Source organism: Hyperolius riggenbachi, chromosome 1 (genome assembly GCF_040937935.1).
Source record: "Hyperolius riggenbachi isolate aHypRig1 chromosome 1, aHypRig1.pri, whole genome shotgun sequence".
NCBI lineage: Eukaryota > Metazoa > Chordata > Amphibia > Anura > Hyperoliidae > Hyperolius > Hyperolius riggenbachi.
Genome location: NC_090646.1, coordinates 517,606,328 through 517,622,211, shown reverse-complemented (window position 1 = coordinate 517,622,211; position 15,884 = coordinate 517,606,328). Strand labels below are relative to the sequence as shown.

General features: G+C 41.8%; 1 protein-coding gene across 1 annotated transcript in view; it reads left to right on the top strand.

Moving 5' to 3' along the window:
- The window catches only part of MLXIP (MLX interacting protein), a 152,120-nt gene that overhangs the window by 84,117 nt on the left and 52,119 nt on the right, over nt 1–15,884 (top strand). Inside the window, exons 3-7 of the mRNA XM_068244816.1 lie at nt 1,035–1,120; nt 2,336–2,425; nt 5,084–5,125; nt 9,821–9,950; nt 12,471–12,560. Of these exons, the coding sequence (XP_068100917.1) occupies nt 1,035–1,120; nt 2,336–2,425; nt 5,084–5,125; nt 9,821–9,950; nt 12,471–12,560 (438 nt within the window). The remainder of the gene's footprint in view (nt 1–1,034; nt 1,121–2,335; nt 2,426–5,083; nt 5,126–9,820; nt 9,951–12,470; nt 12,561–15,884) is intronic.

The window sequence follows — 15,884 nt, the reverse complement described above, 5'->3', positions numbered from 1 at the left end:
ATGGCAAGGAACCTGAGGGAGTAGTAAGTATAGCAAACAAGGGATGCAGACTAGAGTCCGTGCTGAGGGCCGGTTCACACTCGAACGCAAATCGTGATTGCGTCACAATTTCACCGCGACTTAATTCCCATTCAATAAAACCAGAATCAGAATGCAGTCACCCCACCACCCAAAGCGCTGTATGCAGCGTTTGCAATTTATACAAATCGCAAATGCTGCAGTGGAAATGCTCCCATAGGGATACATTAGCAGCAATGCTTTGTTCTCTAGCTTGGTCCCCTCATCTGACTCTCGCATCCAGAACAAGTGTTGCTTCTCATTTGGAACTCTCTCCCCCTGCCCGTCCATCGTGCTCGAGCCTAGAAACCTTATGTACCCTTAAATCTACCTCTTCAGGCAACCTTATAATTTCTTCAGGTAAAATTCAGCACCATTAGTTTTCCTGAAGATCTCTGAGTTTTTGTATTAAAACTGGACTTCACCAGCGGACCTTTTGTTGTCTTTGTGTGATGATAGACATTAGTCTTATAATTGGTTATATGTTAGAATTGTAGGCTCAATGTCTCATCCACTAAATCCTTAGTCTCCTCCCCTAATGTTTCCACCTCACTAACCTCTACATGATAAACTTGAAATGGCAGTGACCTCCTAGTGTCTCCAGTTTGTTGTACTTCATCAGAGGCTCATATACCAATATTGGTGATACACATCAATTATGTATATATTTTTACTCTTGTTGCTGGATGTCTTGATTAAGTTTGTCGAATTACTCATGTATCTACTTCCAACTACTGTCTATTTTCTACTATATACAGTGCTATGGAAAATGTTGGTGCTATGTAAATGAAAAATAACTGACGTCACTTCCAGTGCACAAGGCTGATGAGCTCAAGCAACTCCACATCCTCCTTGCTCAGTGCATCAGATTATGTGGAGAATTGACAGTTCCACTAAACAAACTTGACACAATCTTCAAATATTCTTATTGGGCAGTAAGACCCTTGCTAATTATCTTTTACTTTACTGTTTTACAGATATAGAGAAAAGACAAAACCCAGTGTGCCATTTTGTGACGCCTTTGGATGCATCAATTTATTTTGATGAGCCCAGGAGGCCAGAGGTACGAGAGCCCAGGTCCATTGACTTGGATTTCTGTTTCCACTAAACAGCTGGACAATTATGACTGAATGAAAACTCAGCCGTTCAGGCACAGTTTTTTTGTATGTGATGAATAGAATATTTTTACATAAGTGATGCATATAAATTAATTTTGTGGCATTTTTAAGATGGGGCAGTGGTTTGTGATTTGCTCCTAGGAGTTGGTCTAGCATCTTTCACCTTATGAGGGGCTCTCTATGCCTGTGTTCACTGACTTTGCATACATAGTTTACATTCTACAGATGACATCACTCTCCTACACAAGACTTAAGACTTCTGCTTAGGAAGACTTTCCTGATAGAAGCTCCAGAGATGGGTTTTACTAATAAAGCCTCATATTTCATGGAGAAAAATTGTCAGTGTATATTATGATATTGAAGTCATCAATGCGAAACTATGTGTAGGTTGGTTGTAAATATACATTTCCCTACCTGCCTATTCTACTACACTGAGCTGCTGGATGGACACCTCTGAGTAGAAATGGCAGCCATGTTGCATGATCTGGATGGCACCTCTGCTAACTGGGGGACTACTGTGGGAAGGTGCTGACATCTGTCTATAGGACGGTGGATGGCACAGCATGGCAGGCGCCCTCCTAACCAAGTACACTATCGCACACATACTGCGCGTGTAACTTTTACATCAGGACATTCCACAGGAAACTGAAGATGTAGCCTGCCGGTGGGTAGAGGGTATTGCTGTGTTGAATGTTGTTCTGCTATAAAGTAAACAGAGGGACTGATTTTACATTAGCATTGTACCACAGCATACGGCCACCTGTAGTGTAACGTACCTGATCTATTGCACTGAATGGAGCAACATACAAATGTGTGGTGCCATGCAAAATCACACTGGACTGTTGGGAATGTCAGACATTGCTTTATATGTCTATCCTTGCATGTTACATGTTATGTACGGTGCTGCACTGCACATAAAGAATACAGGTTCTGTGAGCAGCCAAACCTTACAGAGGTGTTACAGTCAAATTGCACATTCTGCTCCAATATATTTGCTACAACTACTAAGGAACCTTCCACTGTCATATGCAGTGTTGCTATGAGACATATTTTAGTTTTTTGTTGTTGTTTTTTTTATAGCTGCAGTCCATTTCAGTTCGAGTTTTTTGCTTTACATTTTTAATATGCATGTTTATGTTTGCCCTTTCTTTTTTAATTAGGCTATTACCACAGAAGGAAAGTATTGGAAGAGAAGGATAGAGATCGTAGTCAGAGAATATCACAAGTGGAGAACTTACTTTAAAAAAAGGGTATGACTTATCATCATAATAATAATAATATTTTTATTTAGTATTTCTATAGCACGGGCACCTCCTGCAACACTTTACAGAATATATAGTCTTTTCAAGTATTTTTGTCATTTCACAATGATACTTGAAGAAATGTGGTCTCCACACACACACACAGATCCGGATTATAGCCACCTCACGGACCAGGTGGATCTATCTTTTGCATTATACTGTGTCCAATTGTCAAAAGACAAAGCCAGTACACTCCTCCTCCAAAGTATACAGCAAGATGAGAAAAAAAACACAGAGTCGCTAGCAGGACGCCTCGGAGATCAGTTACCAGTGCCTGGATCGACAATACTTTTTACATGCCTTTACTACATATGGATCCGGAAGTGCATATTGATGCGCAGTCTGAGAATCACTTTGGCTGTACATATTATGCTGTGTTTTTGTTTTGTTTGTTTGATTTTCTTTTGAGTTGGATTAACTTTTTAGCAGCTTCACCCGAGATGCCTCATTTGAAGCTGCTTGTGCAATGTAAAACTCTAATGGGATAACTCATTTGGCTGCCTAGTGCCGGCAAACGAGTGTATGGGAGTAAGAAGCTATATTTACCTGCTCCAGCCAGCTTCTTCTGTTCCTCCACCGGCGGTTCTGTATTTTCAGCGGGTCTTCTGGGTCCCGATCACTTCTGAGCACATGATATGACGTGTTCGAGATCCAGGAGACCGTGTCACTGTGATAGAAGAGACACTCTCTTCCTCTTACACCACCGGGTGGCCCTGGATCTGATCACGTCATATCAGGTTATCGGAAACGAGGAGACCTGAGGAAGAAGAAGCCGGACATGTATGTATCAGCTCTCCCTGCCGAACCTGCCAGTCTGGGGGAAGCACACTACCCCTAGCGGCAGGAAGAATTCGGCCCTGCTGCCAAAGTTGTGGTGTTTTTTTTTTTTTGTTTGTTTTTTATTTGGCTGGAAATGGTTTAAAGCTTTATACCTTGGAGGAGGAGTGGTACTGGCTTTGTCATTTGCCAATTGGACACTGTAGAACACAAATAATATATCCACTTGTTCTGTAAGGTGGCTATAATCCAGGTCTGTGTGTATGGAGAGCGCTTGGAGGTTATATAAATTTTTTTAAGTTTTTCCTCTGAAATTGTGTGCGCACCCACTTTTCTGTACTGGAACTGTATGGCTGGTGCAGCTTGAAGAACTACTATCAAAGAAACTGTTCTTCTGTAAAACCCACATACCTATAGAGCTTTTAGCTAGCAACACAAAGCTTTTCAGAGGTCTCTCATCATAGCCTGTGTGAAAAAAATGCCTCATTTACCAGCTGTTTGTAACAGTTTGTGTCGGCATCGATGCTTGAGGCTAGACTTAAGCTATACCATGCAGCTAGGTTACACTTCTGTCACTATTCACAGAGGAATAATTTACTGTTTGTTTCTACCCTGCCTGCTTTCTCACAGATCATATGAGAACAGCTGAAGGATATATTTTTTATACAGAGAAGGATCTTAAAAGAAGGACCTGTACCTTTTCCTTACTTGGATGCTTCCCCCCCCCCCCCCCCAATCAGAATGTTTACCTTACACTGTGAGGCAGAGAGAGACACAGGATCAGGCACACAGACAGAGCTGCAGCTGATGATTATTTACACTCATTTGAAAGTATATTTCTGCTTTCTCTCATTCTGAACACATTTTACTCACATTATTACAGCCGGTGAAGATTGTTTCTGTATGCTGGATGTGCTGGACACAGTCCTCCATAGTAATGCCCACAGTGAAAACTGTTCCCTGTAAATGTCATATTTTCTTCACATAAAACATGAAAAGATGAAAAAAAGCCTTGGTATTGCCATTTCCTAGTAATTATTGGAAATATATGTGGCATTTAGAATTTTAGTTAACCTTGATAGTTGTCCTTTAAGTTACTTTGTCATTTCATGATAATAAATTATCATTCCATGTTCTGCATTTACATTGTACTTATCTGAAGGGAATGATCAATTTCTGAATGTATTATGATGCATTTTTTTAATTTACAGTATTAAAAATGGTGTAGCTGCACCTTAGTTTTAGCTGTAGCCATGGTAGCAAGTCCTAAGGAGTAGAGTACACAGCATTTTTTTTTTTTTTTCTTCTGCATGTCATCCATATAAAGGAACTACCCCTAAAACACTTTACAACCTGCTGCCCAGAGATCAGAAAGGAATAACTCACACTGAAGTTCCTCGTTCTATGCCAGCATGCCAGATCTTTAGCGAAGTTGACTCCTGAGTACATTTTTGTCCTGGTTACCCACCTGCCGGAAGCTGCCTTATCGGTGCTGCGCATCATTGCTTCATCATCCCCCTCCCGGATCCCCCATGCCTATAGTCTAGTGATCTGTCTGTTAACAGTACTTTACCCAGAACTGTCACTGAAGAGATGGAGCCCTGATGCCTACAGGGTACACTGCAATGTGTATTTGCCTCGATGGGGCTGTTGCATAAATTAAGAATATCAATTCCTCTAATTCTTGTCAGTTCTGTATCTGGACAATCCCCACCTGAACTGGAGGCTATGCTGCTCTGCTTATGCCAAGGATTACAGGCTTGAAATAATTGAGTAATGTTTTGCTGTGCGTGATGAGAAATGTTAACACCTGTGACTTTTCTTTTCCAGTTACAGAAGCACAGAGATGAGGATCTCTCAAGTTTGGTTAAAGTGAGTAGACCTGTTAATACTCAGTGAGAACAAAACTGGTTGGGCAAGAATGTGCAGTGAGACGTGTTAGAGCAGAGAGCCAGGAACCTATTGCCACATTCATTATACAACAATCCATCTGTTCAGGTCTGATACTAAAACGGTCTCTTCTCAGGTCTTCCATGCCTCCTGGATAACTGCCAGCCATTTCTGTGCTTAATTTAGGACTGTGAGAGTTATTTTTATGACACTTTATGGATCACTTCCATTTTCTTCATACATATAAATAGCACCCTATCATTACATTTCCCTTGATTCTACAAAGGGTTAAATACAATAGGTGAAATGATCTTGTAAGACAACCTGTTTTTTAAGTGACAAATTGGCACTGGGGAAGATATTATTTTTTTGTTATGTGAATGGGAACTTTATCTGTTGTATCTGATAACCGATCTGCCCATGTATTGCAAGCAAAGGACAACGAATATAAGGTCTGGAGGAAATAGCTCATAGATGAAATGCTCCAGTCTGTCACCATCAAGGTTATGTAAACAAGGGTGATGTGATTAGAAGTGCTAATTCCCTGGTTATTGTGCTTATCTGTTAACTTCAATATTTATAGGCAACCAGTCAGGATAAAGAAATATGAGTGGTTATATGGAGGCTGTCATATTGATTTCTTTTTAAAACAACCCACAGCAGGATAGCAGGGATACTGGCATTTATTAAAGGGACATTAATATGTCTTTCTCTTTCTTTCGAAAGAGTCTCTCACCTGCCATGTCTGGCTGCCCCACGATCTCTCAGGGCTCAGCTGAATGACTTCTACAGTAAGCACTTGCCGGGGCTTTCTTCAATCAGCCCCAGCGGCATTACAAACCTCGTGTTGCTTAGGGAAAGAGCGGGGGGCGGAGTTAACTGGCCACAACTATTTCACTTTGAGCAAGGGGAGTGGAAAACATTAGAAGCTTATAACGGAGAGGAGCGTGGAAAAGGGGCCAGGGAGGCGGATCTCAGCCACTGCCATGTAATCTGCTCTGCCATAAGTAGAGAATCTGGGATATTGTGAAGAGAAAGTTGAGAGACGCAAGACCCAACACTCTGGATGAGCTTAAGGCTGCTATCGAAGCATCCTGGGCCTCCATAACACCTGAGCAGTGCCACAGGCTGATTGCCTCCATGCCACGCCGCATTGAAGCAGTCATTTCTGCAAAAGGATTCCCGACCAAGTATTGAGTGCATAAATGAACATAATTATTTGAAGGTTGACTTTTTTTGTTTTAAAAACACTTTTCTTTTATTGGTCGGATGAAATATGCTAATTTTTTGAGATAGGAAATTTGGGTTTTCATGAGCTGTATGCCAAAATCATCAATATTAAAACAATAAAAGGCTTGAACTACTTCAGTTGTGTGTATTTGAATCGAAAATATATAAAAGTCTAATGGTTATCAGTACATTACAGAAAATAATGAACTTTATCACAATATGCTAATTTTTTGAGAAGATCCTGTATAGGCCGAGATTTTGAGACCTAAAAAGTGATCCAAAAGTGGGGGTCTCGGCTTGTACTCGAGTCATAACCCCCCCCCCCCCCCAGTGCACTGCCAGCCCCTGCAACATAAAAATAGGAGCTGCGTTTGTGAGTGATGGTGCATTTTTAAATGTGCAATGCGTGTGCGCTGGCTTGCCATGTCCTCCGCCTCTCCATATGTAGAGTGGCTTGTAATTTTCACTGCCCGCTGTAAATCTCTGCCCGCCAGAGCAGAATTTTGGCATACCTCTTTGTCCTCTTCCGCCCCTACCCCTCGTCCCCCGGCAAATGCAGCGCAGTGTTTCAGGTTTGTGTCGCTGGTTCTCGGTCCATGCTGATTCCTCTATAACGTGAGTCGCAGTCTTTGCTATGACGCCATATAGCGGCGCCACTGCAGGCTTGATAGCAAAGACTGCGACTCACGTTATAGAGGAATCAGCATGGACCGGGAACCAGTGACCCAAACCTGAAACGCGCGCTCCATTTGCCGGGAGACGAGGGGTAGGGGCAGAAGATGACAGAGGTATGCTAAAATTCTGCTCTAGCGGGCAGTGAAACTTACAAGCCGCTCTGCACATGGAGAGGAAGGGGGACATGGAAGCCGCTCTCCACACGGAGGGGGGACACAGAGCACAACGCATTGCACATTTACAGATGCACCATGGCTCTATAAATGCAGCTCCTATTATGTTGCGGGGGGGGGGGGCATTCTGTGCTCTTGGGGCAAGGCTGATGTCACCCTTCCAGTCTGCTCCAAGTGTTGTGTCTGCAGGATGACAGTTCAGGGTGCTGCTGTTGGTGAGTGCTCTGATTCTCAGGGAGATAAGTGTATGTAAGTGTGTGTTCTTTACTGTGTCCTGAGGCCAAATTCAGGGCAAAAGTCAGCCATTGAGAGAAGCAGTTCAGGGGAGAAGCCTGGTTAGAGGTGGCACTCTCTTCTCTTGTCTCCTCCTCAGCTCTGACTGTGTATCAGGTGCATATGTCCCTTCTACCCCCTCCAAGTCTGCTGACTTGTCCAAACAATGCTCTGTTCTGCCCTTATAAGGCCACTGCATTTCCTACCCTCTGCTAATACTCGAGTCAATCATTTATTCTAGGTTTTTTTTAGCTAAAAATTTGGGAGTCAGGTTATACTCGAGTATATACAGTACCTATTGGACAACACACAATGAAGTTATTTCCAAAAAAGTCCAAAGGTGCAAACAAGGCAAGCTGTCATCACTGCCACAGCATACACGCTCCATTTCAAGCTGTCATGTTTTTGTCTTGTGTTTTTCCTATCCACAATCACTAAGATGGGCTTCTCTGATGCAGACAGTAAATATGTAAAGGAACTGTTTACAAATGACAAATGTGATTAGTTAATGAGAAGAGCTAATAGCAAAGCTTACACGGGAATGCAAGGCTGGTTTCACATTAATTACACCAATGGAGTATTCTTATTTTGTGATTTTTCAATGGTTATCCTTTAATCGAGATTAATTGCTTTGGTATAATCTGTTGCACTTTGATCCAGTTTGTACTCATTGCTGGGGGAGGACTTTGCTTTGGGACAAAATAAAATAGAATTGCTGCTTAATAAAGAGTAGGGAAAGGAGGTTTTGTTTATGCCGAAACTGCAATCCTGCATGCTCCTCTGTGTCCCTTACTTAGGTCTTGTGATTGCAGATGCTGGCCTAGTTTTATTTATTTACCCATTTAGCTACTCCTCACTGCTCCCTAATCTCCATTTTCTGGGAGTGTATGTAAATATTGCCTGTTCCCCAGTATCTGTGGGTGCAGTTGGGCTGCAGCAGATATTGTAACATTTGTAGAGCGTTTTTCTCCCATAGGATTTAAAGCACATAGATATTTTTCAGATCAATATAGTTATGGGGTAGATTGTGCTAAAGGAAAAAGCTTACAAATTGTGTGCAGCCTACAGAATTAAAGGACAACGGTAATAAGGATATGGAAGCTGCCATATTTTTGTTTTAAGCAATACCAGTTACCTGGCTATCTTGCTGGTCCCCTGCCGCTAATACTTTTATCCTTAGACTGAACAAGCTTGCAGCAGATCAGGGGTTTCTGACATTATTGTCTACATGCTGATTTCTGGTGTAAATCAACCACTACTGCAGCCAAATAGATCCGCAGGGCTGCCAGGCAACTAGTATTGTTTAAAAGGAAATAAAAATGGCATCCTCCTTATCACTCTCCCCTCGGGTTCACTTAAATTGCCACCAGGGTTGGAGCTGTCTTGATTGTTTTTTGTAAGGCGGTTCAAAAGGTAGGGTCAGCATGATATAAGGCTCTAGCTCCAAAAGTTTTGCGGTGGGCTCTGGGGGTGACCTGGTTATTAGATACTGTTGATCTGAAGTTGTGGGAGGTATGATCCACTTGCAACAAATTTCAGATACATTTTTATTGCTACCCTTCATTGTCTTCCTTGGAACTACCAGTTTTCATTTTTAAAGCCATGAAACCACACAGGCTTCCTAGAGACAAGAGACCCATGGCAATAAAATGATCAACACCAACTCCTTTCCACACAAACTTTCCTGGGGCTGGATTTTAATGTTTTTAATAGAGCGAACACCCACCACCTTTTTGTATTATAGAGAGTTGGATTGGTCAAGTAGCAAAAGAACTCTGAGGTTTTGCTTCAGATTTTCTTATTCCCGGTACAAGAATCTTATGCTGGGAATACACCATGAGATTTTTTGGCAGATAGATGGTTCGGTAGATAATTTCCGACATGTCCGATCTGATCTACAATAGTTTTTTTGATCGATTTCTCCTAGAAGTAAATGGAAATCGGTCGGAAAAACGATTGGAAAATCGATCAGACAATAAATCTGCTGAGAAACCTCATTGTGTATTCCCAGCATTAGAGAGGACTAGAGACAGTGTTTACAGAATAGAAATTATTCTAAAAGCCTTTGAGCTGGTGGTGGAAAGGTACTTTGATGAGCCTGATTGGGCAGTGTTCTTTTTTTTCCTCCTGTACTTGTCATGTGTGCTGATTTGTCTTCTGCACAACCTTTTTTAATCTGCGCTGCATTATATGCTGGGGTTTTTTTTATAAATCAGAATGTATGAAAACTTCTCCTGTGAGTCCACTTGTGAGAGAGGTTATTGAACCAGGACTGTAGTCTGTTAGATTCATGTACTGTAGAATCAGGTTGTCGCTTGTTTTGCAGGATGATGAGATCGATGCCGCGGTGCCAATGGAAGAGGAGCCTCTTCTTGACATGGAGATGCTTATGGCAGAGATCAGCGACACTTTATTTTCTACTATTTATTCACATCAGCACAACCCAAAAGAGATTGGTAAGTGCTGCTCATAACTTATATAATCACATATGCAAGTCACAGGACACGGAATAATATATGTAGAAAGACGCAATCCAGTATAAACAATTCTGGATTGTCTTGACCAAGCGCATTGTTCCCCTCCTTACCCCACCACACCATTTCTCCTCCCCCTCCAAAGTGATGCATCTGTACAGCGCTTGTTCCTGAACGGTCACTAATGGGATCAAGTCCTGACAGTGTGTGTGTGTGTACATGCACCCTAAGAACTGCTTATTTCAATTTGAGAAACTTTGGCTCTAATTTATTAAAGCATCTCCAGTGACTGCTGAAGACTCCCTGGGCATTATTCAATTCTGTTTTCTCATAGATCATTTTTCTTCTGCTCTTTAAAATATTTTTTCAACATTTTGCAATTGAAAAAGCACCAAAAAGTAGGTGAAGGCTTACTATCAAAATTATGAGTATTTTATAACTTGCTGGTTGGTTTTAAAAGTATTTTACGAACGAGATATTAAAATATCACCCAGGAGAAACCGCAGGAGAAAAAGTTAGTTGTATATGGCCCTATTGTGAATACCATGGCCCATATGCAATTCACTTTTTCACCTGCGTTTTCTCCTAGACGATGATTTTTCATCTTATACTTAAAACAACTTTTCAGCATTTTGCAATCAGAACCGTACCAAAAATTTGTTGAAAAACTATCAAAATAATTTAAAGTATTTATTTTTTTGCTGGCTGGTGATTTAAAATGCATTTTATTTACAACTTGTGAAAATATCACCAAGGTGAAAAAGTGAATTGCATATGGGCCCATGTGATCAAACAATCCAAATGCTTGTGGCTGAAAGGTTAGTAAATTAAGTTGTAAGATTGCAGTCATGTGAACTGTCCTCCAGTGAGATTTTTCATATTTCTTAAAATAAACTATGTAACTATGTACCCAATGTTTCTCACCCCAACCCAAGGCCCAGACCCCCCACGGCACGTTATTATGAATCTCCCTTATGGGGAGGTGCATTTAAAGTGGACCTAAACTCTTGCACAGGACAGAAAGAAAACCTAGAGAAATGCACACTGTCTGTATTTAGAGAGTTTAGGCTGTCTAATTCCCCCTCATATGTATCTAATCTCAAGTTGTAATTTGATCCTCTCCTGTGTCACATGACTGCCTATGGCAGATAAGCCCATTTGAAAGCACAACCTGTAAACAATATGTCTGCTTGCATAAATCTGGAAGTAGAAAATGCGCAGATTTATTTTGAAAAATGTCCCCTGGTGCCCAGTGTAAAGAATGAATTACCTGTCCGTGGCCTGTGCTTGTCCCCTGCTGGCTTCCAGGATTCCTCCATTTTACATACACACGCACCCCACGTGTTCCTAGTAAGGGCGTGCATGTGTGATGTCAGACGCGCGCCCTTGCTAGAAAACCTTGTGGGGTGCATCCGGAGCAGCGAAGGGACAAGCGCAGGCTGCAGACAGGTAAAGTATACCTTGCACAGGGCAGCGCCGGGAATTTTGTCGATTGTTGTGAAATTGCACGCCGTTCCCGCCGCGCACCCATTCAAGCAAATCGACCCAACATCTTTCAGCTTGCACAATCGACAATGCAACCAATTTTTGTTGTAAAATTGGTTGCATTGGCTGTCGGGCATGCACTTAGCGGCACCGATTTTCATCCAATTCTTCTTTTTTTGTTCTTCAAAATATGTTTTTATTGAAATGTTTAAACATAGACAGAAATACAAATTAACATGACACAGGAATACGGTGTGTAACTTTAGTTGTGAGTGACAATACTTGGTTAAGCTTTTGGTACAACTATGAGAAGAATGGTAATCCAAATGACTAAGCAAAGTTCTGTTTTGAGAGCTTATTGCATGAGTATGGACCTAGATATCTGTGGTTAGTTTACAGTAAATACTATTAGACAATGTGGCCTTAATAGAAAGACCTAACAAAGTTGATTATTAAGCAAATAGGAAATAGTAGATAGACACCTTTTGTGTACCTTGACATGCATAAAGGCAAGCACACACTAGGACCTGGTTGTATTAAGGTAACAGAGAATAAGAACAGACAAAGTAAGACAGATACAGAGAAGGGAAAAGAGGGGAAGGAAAGATTGTTGGGGGAAGGGGGGGGGGAGGGTGTTTGCAGAGGATGTGTCTAACTCTCAGTTACACCTGTTGGGAATGGGAGTTGTAGTCCCGCTTTAGGGTGCTGTAGGGAGAGGGGAGGCCGAGCCTCTGCGGAGAATAGTTGTAGCTTTATCCGAGTCTCATCCAATTCTATTATAATAATCGAATTGGATGGTCGATCGGCCGCCAAGTCGCCTGATGTGTGGCCACCTTCATTCCTTGGATTCAGAACAATTCACTTAAGAGCGGAAGAAAATAGAGGCTTTATATAGGAAGGCTAGGTTTTTTTTTTTTTGTTTTTTTTCTGGTGATGTAAATGTTTACGATGGTTGTACTTCTAAGCTATTTTATAAGAAAAGTAAATTGGTGTTTGGTTTTTCTGACTTTACCACAGCACATGCTGGGAATGCAGATATGATCCAGCCAGAACTTTTTCCTCTGCAGCCCAACCTAGATTTGATGGACACTTTTGAGTCTTTTCCAGGTAAGTGACTTGACTTGGACCTGTTCACCAACATCCTTTATCCTTTGTAACATCCTTTATTTGCTATATTGATACACTTTCATGTTTCGTGTTTTGTGTACGTGCCTGCATGGGTAGTAGGGGAAGTAGGAATGCTAAAATTCTCAAAACTCCATGATACATCTAAGGAGGTAGAAAGCAGTATATACATTGTTGTAGAATCAGTGTTCCCCAACCCTGTCCTCAAGGCCCACCAACGGTGAATGTTTTGTGGAAATCCACACGGGTAGTTAATCAGCTCTGCTGACACACCAATTACCTCACTTGTGAATGTTTGTTTACTGCAAAACCTGTACTAGTGGTGGGCCTTGAGGACAGGGTTGGGGAGCTCTATATAACCCAATGCATTGGAAGGTGAGAGTAAGGCCCAGTGCACACCAAAACCGCTAGCAGATCCGCAATACGCTAGCGGTTTTGGGAGCTGATTTCAGAGCGATTCTAGGTATGTTTAGAGAGGTTTTCTAAACATACCTAGCGGTTTTGGGTGAGTTTTTGTGTAGCAGATTACACATATTGTTACAGTAAAAGCCGTTACTGAACAGCTTCTGTAACAAAAATGCCTTGCAAACCGCTCTGAAGTATCGTTTTTCAGAGCGGTTTGCGGTTTTCCTATACTTTACATTGAGGACGAAACTCTTCCGAAAACCGCAAACGCGCAGCAGTAGGTGCGTTTGCGGCTTGCCAAAAACCTCAAACCGCCGGTGTGCACCATCCTATTGCAATACATTAGCCAAGCGTTTTTATAGGCGGATGCGGCCGGCGGATCGCTCCAAAAACTGCTCAGTGTGCACTGGGCCTAAGTGTTTTATTTCTTTAGAAAACATACTTGTCTGTCTCACTCTAGCACTTACATTGCACTCTCTTGAACTGTTACGTTTGGTTTATAGAATATTAAAGTTCTAAGCCTGACGTTACATGATTGTACTACTTGTAATATGTGCTCTTCTCTAACAATCTTTTAATACAGTTATGCCGTGAAGTGGGACCTTGATGTTCATGGTTTATGGACATTAGTTTGGCCCACCTTTTTTTTATAATTTCGATTGAAAGTCCTCCCTGCTAGTTTTTGACCAAGAGGTCTGTGAAATAAAAAGTTTTGTTAGACCAGCAAGTTAAGACTAACAGCAGTGGGGCATTTTTTTGTTTTCCTCAAGTGCTGTCTGGGATGATAGTAGAGTACAGCATGGTGTAAGATCAAGCCTTTCAGGTAGCCATCTACAAATGAATTATTTTTATTTTACCAGTGTATTTCCCTGTTGTGTGCTTCAAGCATTATTATTATTATTATTATTATTATTATTATTATTATTATTATTATGATGATGATTATTAATAGTTTGCATTTATGTAGAGCTGTCATCTGCAGCGCTTTACAGAGAACATTGAGCAATTTTTGTCCCTAACTGACCTTCTAAGCGTCTTATAATATAACTTTCCTTTAATAGTCTTAGCCAGGTTAACCTTAAAGTACAGTATGAGTGTTAAGAGGAGGGGGAATCCCATGCAAACATAATAAAACAACCTCTAGATTTGTACTGCCCAATGCAGTAGAAAGTTATTGCAAAACATAATTGTGCAGTGCTGCTGCTCTGTGGCTAGGATTGCTGGGAACTATGCAAAATATTTGAGAAGCAGCATATTTTACAAATTTATTTGCTGTGTGATTTATTTATTTTGCTTAGAGTTCAGCTTCAATTCTGATAGTTGCTCGATACTAAAGTGCAGGGCTCATTGGAAATCCCCAAGTTTAACAAGTTTCAGCCTTATAACAGTGCCCATGTCATGATGATAAATAAACTATTAACTGTTACTCAGGCCTTGTAGGCTTCGATGACTTGGTTTAATGGAAATCTGTAATGAAAGAACAGTCCCTTGGCTTTCCCTGTCCTCTTCAGCCTCCTGGATCCAGCGCTGGCAGCACCAGAACTCCACGTGCTGCAATATTTTATCTTTTGGGCTCCAGTGCAGGCATAGTAGAAGCTTTCCAATAGGGCTCCGGTGGAAATAACAGAGCCCCATTGGGTTCATTCTACTGCAGTAGAGCATACCTGATTGGGCTTGGCTATTTCACCTGGAGCCTGATCAGAAAGCTTCTACTGTGCCTGTGCTTGGAGGTTACAGAGGACAGGGGAAGCCTCTTGTTACAGATGTACTGTAAAGGAAGGGAAGCACTATAGTGCCTCATTTGTGAGCTTACAATAAATATTGGCAACATGAAACCTCATCCAAACAAATTAGTTACTTAGTTTTACTGTATTTATGCTTGAATACTATCTGCAGGCAGATATTAAATCCTTCAGCGGGCGGTATTCATGCATTGTAAAATATGAGTGCTAATCTTAGCAGTCCAGCAGCAAAAGAGTTTAGCTTGGCATACACTACATGATGTCAGGCAAGGAAAAATATAAAAATGAAACAGTAAATAGGCTATCCACAAACACTACTCTTATTAGAAACCCCTCTCCAGCAAGTTCTTGTGGCCCCCGACATAACTTCCTTCCTATTCAGTTAGTTTTCAAAAGAAATTTTGCAACATTCATCTCAGCTTGCCTGCAGGCTCTGCGTTTGAATACTCAGATTTCTCCTATCCCCGCACCTCATGTATTGCACACTTCCCCCATAAACTTTCCTACTGAATTTAGGTTCAAGTGTGTAATGATCCGCTCAGCTGGCTGAACAGGCAGACAGCTGTTTGACCATTCCTTATGTCTGAGAGATGCAGGTCTCTGGAAAAGAGACCTGGCTTCATCTTGCAACTTTCAGAGTTGCTTTGCTGAGGGATTTGCATACATGCAAATGGCCCAGCTGTCTCCTTTGAGGGCTGGCAGTATAAAAGCCTTCTGCTCCCAGAAGGCTTTGCTGGTCATAACGGTTTGTTAAATACACTCCTGGAGTGTCAGCCTTTCCTGTTGGATTGTTAGTTATCTTAGTCATTCTGGGGAGTGCACTAGGCAGCTCCTCTAGTGCAGTTAACCTGCTTATCTGTTTTGTCTATGTTGCATCTCTGGTGTGATTGTCCTGTCGCCAACGGTGGTCGATAGGAAATCGTCCTGTCTGTCTGTGGGTGCTAACCAGAGCAGCGGTTGCTACTGGTAGCCCCTTCTGTTTCATCTGTCTTACTTGGATCGCACTAGCCTCTAGCGGTAGCGGCTGTGGATCCCTCTGATCTGCTTTCTTGGAGTATAGCTGGAGCAGCGGTTGCTACCGGCTATCTCATCTGTCTGTCTTGCTTGGATCGCACTAGCCCCTAGCGGTAGCGGCTGTGGATCCTTCTGATCTGTGATC